Source organism: Echinops telfairi, unplaced genomic scaffold (assembly GCF_000313985.2).
Source record: "Echinops telfairi isolate 266 unplaced genomic scaffold, ASM31398v2 ScPeMD7_7462;HRSCAF=8500, whole genome shotgun sequence".
NCBI classification, from domain to species: domain Eukaryota; kingdom Metazoa; phylum Chordata; class Mammalia; order Afrosoricida; family Tenrecidae; genus Echinops; species Echinops telfairi.
This window is the reverse complement of record NW_022111362.1, coordinates 5,027,346-5,036,019: the sequence shown is the minus strand read 5'-3', so window position 1 is coordinate 5,036,019 and position 8,674 is coordinate 5,027,346. Positions and strand designations below refer to the sequence as shown.

At 43.7% G+C, this 8,674-nt stretch overlaps 1 protein-coding gene across 1 annotated transcript in view; it reads right to left on the bottom strand.

Annotated features, from left to right (window-relative positions):
- NINL (ninein like) overlaps positions 1-8,674 on the bottom strand; it is a 176,272-nt gene that overhangs the window by 95,566 nt on the left and 72,032 nt on the right. The window contains exons 8-10 of the mRNA XM_045283532.1: positions 8,394-8,530; positions 5,654-5,794; positions 3,682-3,856 (exon numbers count right to left, since the gene is read on the bottom strand). Of these exons, the coding sequence (XP_045139467.1) occupies positions 3,682-3,856; positions 5,654-5,794; positions 8,394-8,530 (453 nt within the window). The remainder of the gene's footprint in view (positions 1-3,681; positions 3,857-5,653; positions 5,795-8,393; positions 8,531-8,674) is intronic.

The following is an 8,674-nucleotide window of genomic DNA, read 5'->3' as shown; positions in this document are numbered from 1 at the left end:
AAATGGGATATTGTAGGACCTGGCAATGTTTCATTCTGATGGGCATAAGACGCATAAGGTCGAAACCTACATGATGGTACCTACCAAAAACAACAGCAGTGGTTGAAAAAAATGTAAGAGAAGTCAAGGGGTGAAAGTTCTCTGGAGTGGCCTGAAGGAAATGCCAGGCTGGTTAAACAAAATAGTTAATAAGAAGGCCAGGGTCTCTTGGATGTACCCTAACAGAGGCCCAAGTCCGTATACATACAAATGGGATAATTTGGGTGGAGAAAAGAAAATTGAACTGAGTGTTTTTAAAAGGATTATGTATTTGGGTTTATGTGTTTAGCTGACTGTTGGATAGAGGTTTCTCCTGACTAGTGTTGAAAATAGGTATCATATGTGCGATAGAAACAAATATTGTTTTATGATTACAGAGAGCTTGTATGTTCACATTCAGCCTATTCTTATTGGATTTGTTAAAAGGGGAGTTAGAAATTTTCCCTGAAGAAATAGGTTTTTGTTTTAAGTCAAAGTAGAGTATTGGAGCCCTGGTAGTGTAGTGATTATGCATTGGGCTTCTAACCTCAAGTTCAGCAGTTCAAACCACAAGCCACGCCATGGGAGAAAGATGTGGCTTTCTATTCCTGTAAAGACTTACAATCTTAGAAACCCACAGGGCAGCTCTACCCCCTGCCCTATAGGGTTAATGTAAGTCAGAATTGACTTGATTGCAGTGAGTGAGCTTGGTTTGGTTTGGAGAGTAGTGAAAGCGCTCACCAGCTTGGGTGGAAACCTCACCCAGAACCTTTGCCACCAGTACTTTTTCACTTATTTGAAAAGACATGCAGATCCACCCAGAACAACTGAAAGAATAAGATTAGGAGAAAAAACGTTTGGCTTTTTGAATTTTGAGCTGTCTGCCTTTAGAGTCATCTTAGTAGGAAAAAGTTTGTTTCTATCAGAGAATGTCTCCTTTGAGGACTGAAGTTAAGGGAGCTGGCAGCAGCCTAGTATGCTCACTGTGGTGACACTTGGGTCCACTTGCATGGGAGGGAGTGGTGGAAATGCAGCAGTGATGACACAGGCTACATTTTGGCATGTTCTATTGACACCTGATGATCTGGTCCCCAGAAGCTAGAGATGAGAGATGAGAGAGAAGGGCTGGCTGCTCTGAAGTTTAAAAATGTGAGTGAATAGGGGAAGACATTGGGAGATTTTATGAGTTGTGAATTATAAAGCTGATGATCGACTCTCAAAATCTCCATTTAACGCACAATAAAAAGTTGTGTGGATCCTGAGCCTATGGTCAGGACCTAGCCCATGGGGGTGGGGTGGGGCGTGGTTAGGGTTAATGAGAATGTATGAATTGGTCAGTTAATCTGAAGTACAGGGAGATGTGTGTGAACTCCCAAGCTTGATACTGGTACCTATTTGATCTACCTTGGATTCCAGGGCTGAGTTGACCAGAATCCAAATGAATGAAAAGATAAATGTTGGCACTATGAACTGGTGTACATTGCTCTAATTCTGATGGCTTTCCCTGGATTGAATTATATTTATGAAAACAGATGCTCAAAGTTCAAATCATAAATAAAGATTCTTCTGATCAAAAACTTGCTTGTCTCCTCAGAGTACTGGCTTGATAGGGATAGGCAATTTAGCAACGGAATATCTAAAATAGGGAATGATAAAGGCATGAACTGGCTCATTTACCAGTTTTTTTGAGCGTGTTAGTGTCAATATGAAAAAATAGAAGAAAAAGCACAAGACAAGGGAAAATCCCCATTGAATAGTTTCCTCTTTTCCTCATGGGCTCAGGTAAAAGGAGGTGAGGGGACGATGTTGATTTGATTATATGATTACGGTATGAGTGATTGTTAACAGGGTCATCATGATTGTAAAAACAAATTGTAGTAGATGTCAGTGGGAAGGAAGTTAATTCTTCATGTATTAAAGAAGCAATGTCTAGAAGAGCCCAAAGGTAGGCCGGGGTGAAGTGAAATGATCAAAAGGGCTCTTCTCTCCACATCTTTGTAACACTCATCAAATAATTGGGTGCGATCAGGCAAATAGGGTATGTGAAATACTAATAGATGGGGTTGGACAGTTTTGCCATTGCACTGCATCTCAGTAGCAGAGAGAGAAGCCTGTGTCCATGAAGAAATAAGAGCCATCAGTGCGGCACATGTGAGATCCATGCCGTAAGTGGTGGAGGCAGCAGAGGCCCTGGCACTGAGCACATGAGACAGAGTAGAGGAGCAACACTGAGACCACGAGGCAGAGTGGTAGGATTCCTGGCGCAGGGAACAAAGCAGAGCCAAGGGACTAAGCAACTGAGAGGCCCGGAACCCAAGAAAGAGATGGTTATCAGCATAGCATTGCAGACAAAAGACCTATATCATTAACACTTTGTTACCTGTTGGCTTCCCTGATTAACTCCATAATTGTGAATATTGTCTATGAATTGTATGTGGTCACTGAAATAAAGGATCAAATCTAGCTAAGAAGAAGAGTGCTATGGGAAGGTTGGTGTTAGAATAGCATAAAGAATGATGGTGCGGGAGGCATGTTTAACTTCTGCCCTGTGGCAATTGCCCTTGGATTGGTGTGGTGTTGGATTCTCCTTTTCTTTTGTGTAGCCAGAGGAGGTGAGAGGTGGCCCATCACATTTCTTTAGTAGCTTAGCTCCTTAGCCAGACACGCAGACACTAAAGTGCTCAATGCTTTCCCACTGCCTCTACTTCTCCCACTTTAAGAGCTCAACAGCAACGAATGTACACACGTGCTTTACACAACTGATGTGTGTATGGATTGTGGTAAGAGTTGTATAAGCCTCTAATAAAACGATTAAAAGAAAAAGAGCTCAACAGCAATAAGCTAGGAAAGAAGATTAGAGACAAATGATTTCAGGGTGTACTTCTAAATAAGGGATCTGAAATAACATCGATACAGTCCATATTTCCAGTCAGGGAAAAGTCCAGTGTTTACAGACACTTGAAAGCTGCGATGAAGAGTCAGAAGGATGTGGAATGACTTCTGAGACATGGTGTATAACTAAGATGTATGGCTCTGCTGAGTGCTCTGCAGGGTTGAAAAGCCAGGAGCTGGGCTAAGGGAGACAGACATCAAGGGAGGGAGGACAGGCAGAAAGGGAGATGAACAGGGAGCCAAGATGAAAAAGGCAAAGGCAGGCAGGCTGGAGTGCAAAAAGGCTGGGTAGAAAGTCCCCGAGACAGTCAGCTCAGCTACTTCTGCCTCTCACCTGCTATGCCATCCTCTCCCCAGAGGCCTCAAAACTAAGACATGGCTCCATGGCCTTCCTGTCTCTCCTGAGAAGTAAGTCTATGAGGATGAAGTGCCGGTTGTGGTAAGGATTGGGTGGCACACAAACCCATGAACCTCTCAGCTCCTGGAAATACAGTGGGGCTCCTGCTAGGTGAGCTTCAGGTCCTGGCAATTTTTTTGCTAATGCCACAATATGTTCCTGGCCTCTGGGGATGCAGGGGTGCCAGATGCTGTTGCAGATCTTCCCTGGCCCTTATCTACCATCTCATCTGAAGGCAATAACCATGAAGTATCTATACTACCCTAGATCTGGGTGGGGCAACAGTCAGGGAACACAGTTGTGAGGAGAAAATCAACTCTTATGCACTCCCCAGCTTTGTGCACATGCATTTTCTTTGTATAGCACCCTCATACCTTTAGCACCAATGATAGCCTCTCTTGCAACCAGGCTTCCTCCCTGCGCAGGGCTTCGAGGTCCTCCTCCAGCCTAGCCCTCTGCATGCTGGTCTGCTGCCAGAGCAGCTCTTGTTCCATCTCCATCTCTGAGCGAAGCAGGGCCAATTGTCCACAGTATCCCTGCTCCAGGTGTCTACAATACCCACAAAGGAGAGACTGAGGGTACCTTTTGGGACACCTCCCTAAACTACCTCCCCAATGTCACACATGGCCTGGCCTCTGGAAGATTGTATATCCACTGACACAGTTTTAGACTCTGTGGCCTCCTGTTTGATAGAAAGTATCAGTGCTCTGACGACAGGTATCAGACACTGGACACCACATTCACTGGCTGGTCCTTCCATGGAGAACATGACCCCACACAGAGACAAGGTGTCAAGGGGCCAACCTTTTCACCAAGCCAGGTCTCTGCATCATTTATGACTTCTCTCTCCTGCTATCTGTTTCCCGAGGTACACGATTGGGCCTAATTCGTCAGAATTAGGAAGCTCAACATATTGTCTTGGTCACCCCTCCATGCTGGAGAGGGCCCCATTACCATTCTCAGGTTAGAGATGAGGAGACCAAAGGACTCAGCTTACCAAAAAGGCAAGGGGCTAAGGGCAAGAAAGCAGGATTCTAAAAGGGCATGCCCCGCAGACATCTTGCCCACCAGTGAAGGAAGACAGACCTGGTAGCAGGCAGCCAGGGTATTATGACTTCTGGCATGAGCCAGTAGAGTGAATGAGAAATGTAGAAGATCATTTCATGCAGCCCCACCTGTTTCCAGCAAAGCACCTTAAGTAAAAAAGGATTCAGGAAGGTGAATTACTAGCTGAGCTTGGCCCCCTCTGGCAAAGACCATTCTCTCAATAGGGGTGAAAAAACCTTGTACCCGATATGGTGTGGATATATGTGTGGATAGGTTTTCTTACGTCCTTTTCTCTGGCCTGGAAGCCATCACCAAACATATCACGCAGAGTCCCCCCCAAGACTGTTCAGTATGAAGGGTAATGAGAGGTAAGACTGAGACATTTGGGTGCCTTCGCTGTGTTTACTACTACTTGCTGAGCTCCTGACGCTGTTTGCAAAAATATCTTACATAACACCCATCACAAGCACAAACAATAGTTAAAGGTCTAACTTGAGCTGAGGGCAGGTCCAATGGACTGAGCAAAGAGAGCAGAGGTAGGGTAGAGAGGAATCTCTGCCGCCCACAGGCGTATAGAATGAGAAGCCAGTGCATACTGCACCAGCCCCACCTAGAGTTCACTTGATGCTTCTCCTGTACCCTCATCTTTCAAGGAAAGAGAGTCTTATGTTAGCTAATTTCATGTGTGCCGTTAGGTAGGCCATGGTGCGCCACTGCTTATTAACATATTGGCCCAGGTATTGCTATGAAGGCATTACATATGATTAGATATTTAAATCTGTCAGTTCTCAGTAAAACAGGTCATGATCCATGATGTAGGGGGGCCAATACAATAAGGTTAAGGTTTTCAGAGCAGAAGCTAAGGTTTCTGGAAGGAGAAGGATGTTTTAAGACCATGGACACCCTGCAGACAATCTCCAACCTGCCATTTGACCTATGGATTCTAGACTTGCCAAACCTCACAACGACATGAGCCAATTTTCTAAAATAAATGAATCATATATATCCCTCTATGTTTCTATCCATACAAACATCCATCTATCGTATTGATTGTGTTTCTCTGGAGGCCCCTGACTAATGGTACAAAACAAAGTCACAAATTTCTGGTTTCTACTGGCTCAAGTACGGGCTTAAACTAACTAGAACTATAGCACTCCCGCTTGGGTAGTAGCTATATGTCCTTCACCCGCCTTCTGGTCAGGGTAGGAGGGACCAGACTGGGGACAGTTGCTGTGATTCTAGAAGGGCTACTGTGCCAGGCTCTGACCCAGGAGCTATGTATGAGTCAGTGGCACCTACTTGATCCTGCGTTCAGTGAGCTGTTCCATGGCAGAGTGGCAGTCATCCATCTCTGTCACAAACTCCAGGTTCCTCTTCTCAGCCTTCTCCAGGTCCTGTCTTGCCTTGTCTCGCTCCTTCACCATTTGCTTCATTTGCCCTCTGCCCACAGGAAGGATACACTGTCAAATGCAGATACTACTCTGTCAGCTTCCCACAGAAGCACATAACCTGTTGCAGGGCCCTCAAACTCTGGGCCTGCATAAATGATAAAAACAGACAACATAAATGGTGTTGAGTGCAGGCCAGCCTTGTCTTTGAGTCTTTGAAGAATGGTTCTATAATTGTGTATCCTGATGTTAAATGACCTGCCAAGGAGTCTCTAGAGCAGTGGTTCTTAGCCTTCCTAAGGTTGTGACCCCTTAATACAGTTCCTCATGTTGTGGTGACCTCAACCATAAAATTATTTTTGTTGCTACTTCATAACTGTCATTTTGTTACTGTTATGAATCACAATGTAAATATCTGATATGCAGGGTATATTTTCATTGTTACAAATTGGACATAATTAAAGCATAGTGATTAATCACAAAAACAATATGTCATTATATATTGTGAAATACTGATTTCTAATGACAAATAAATGAAATTTTGTCTTGAAGCATGGTATAGTATGGGTAACACACCGGGTACTCATATGTGGGTGTATCTGCATGTGGGAGGACCCACCTGGAGATGATGGAGGAGCGGTGTCTTGGTTCCTAAGACCATTGGAAATATGTGTTTTTGGATGGTCTTAGGCGACCCCTGTGAAAGGGTCGTTCGACCCCCCAAAAGGGTCGCGGCCCACAGGTTGAGAACCGCTGTTCTAGAACGTTTCCAAATGCAAGACGTTTGGCCCTAAAGCCTGTGCAGGGTACCGGACAGTCCCAGAATACAAGAGCATTTGTCTGTAAGCCCCATTGTCTCCAGCACCTAATTTGGAATGGGATGTGTGAGGGGAGCCTTGTTATTGTTACACCCTTGGTCCATAGCCGCTTGACATCAGAATGAGTATGATTCTGTGCAGATTGTCTTGAGACAGCCACTATTCTAAGTAAAATCAATCTTTCATTCTATTTGCAGAGCTATCTGAAGTCAGAGCGATCATGTACTAATACCTAAGGAAAGCAGAGTCTTCAGGAATGAAGCAGTTATGACTTTTTTGTAATAACAGCACTTAAGATAGTGTTCTCAAAAAAAAAACCACACAAAACAAACAAACAAACAAACAAAAAGATAGTGTTCTCAAAAAAGTTATACTTCGGGAAACACTCTGAAGGATTAGCAACACCATGTTGCACTGGACATAACTCTGAAGTCTTATGAATTCAACTGCATATTAACTTTGTCCTTCCTCTCCAATGTCGGGGGTTAGCCCAGAAAAACAGAATGATCAAAAGGGTGTGTTGGCCAAGTTACACAATCTCTCTGTGCCTTAGTTTCTCTGTCTATAAAGAGAAGTTGGTAACAGAACATATTTAAGGGCTTCTCAGAATTTAAAGTAGTAAAGGTAAGCACTTGGGCTGACCAAGGCAGTGCTCAAAACCACCAGCCCTTCTGAGGAAGAAACAGGAGGCTTTCTGCTCCTATAAAGATTTAGTTGCAAAAACCCACAAGGACAATTCTACTCTGTGCTACAGGGTCTATATGAGTCAGAATTGATTAGATGACAGCGAGTTTATTAATAATAACATACACCCATTTGTCATTGAGATTGACATATAGAATGACTTTTCAAAAAGTTATTTTCATAGGTTAAAATTGAACACATATACTTTGTTTTTCCTTTCGGCCTACTTTTATTTTTTATTTGTTTTAGTTTCTATTATTGTCTACTTTCTTTTGAATTGAGGTTTCTTTGTGTTTATTTTGTTTTTCTATGATTTTCTTTATATAAAATCCAGGATAGGTAATCTGTAGAGATAGCAATTAGATTAATAGCTCCTTAAGGTTATGGCAGGGGAGGCTGGGGGTTATAGGGAGCTAATAATAATGGGCACAAGAATGAAGAAAATATTCTAAAAATCTTTGTGGTAATGCCTACACAATTCTTTTTAAATATGTCTAAACCATTGAATTGTATGGTACATGACTTATATGCCAATAAAACTGTTAGAAAAAGTTATCTTTCTATAAAATACTATCAACTTTTATCCCTGTGAATCTACTTAGAAGAACAGCATGAATAACCAGTTGGGTGAAAGCAGAGCTCTGTTGTAATGGAACACGGTGGCAACTGCCATCTTGTGCTCAGTGAAAAGGTCTAAGAAGCAATTCTTTGTGCTTTCAGTCAATTGGCTTAAGCCTGGGGGCTCTGCTGGTCGGTCTGGAGAACATTTCCACCTCCATAATAGCAAGCAAAATGTCAGTCACATAAGTTTTAAGTTGGATTCAGCTGCTTGGGATATTATTAAAGGGATTAAGTTAGGATTTTGAGATCTAGCTTTCTGAGCCTCTCACCAAGTATGCAGGAAGGCTGGGTCACTGAAAAGACCTGTGGCAATAATAACCATAGGCGGCCACTTGCTCGTTAGGCCCTATTAGGAAGAGGCAAAGTGTCTCTCACTACACCAGAGACCCTTCTCCTTTTCCAACCACAAGTTGCCTATCGAGGGTGGTGAGGGCAGGCAAGGAAGCAGCCCAGACCCTTGTCAGTCCTGGACCCCTGAGAACAGACCATACCCCCTAGCACTTGACACAACCTCTCACAGCCTCTTACTGGAGGTAGCTCAGCTCCTGGTGGTAGGAGGCCAGGGCTGCTTGCTGAATGACACCAGTGACCATCATGAGCTTGTTGTCGATAGCCCAGGCCAGATCCAGAAGGTTCAACTTCTCATCCACACTGAATTCGAGGCTCTAGAAATAAATCCAAGGGACATTCAAGATGAGTTTAAGTCTCTCAACAATTTGGCTCCAGACTCCATTTTCCTTGGCTTTCCCACTTGCCTGAGATTTTTCCTCTTGGGGCTGTCCCCACCCCAACTCCTAGGCTGTCAATAG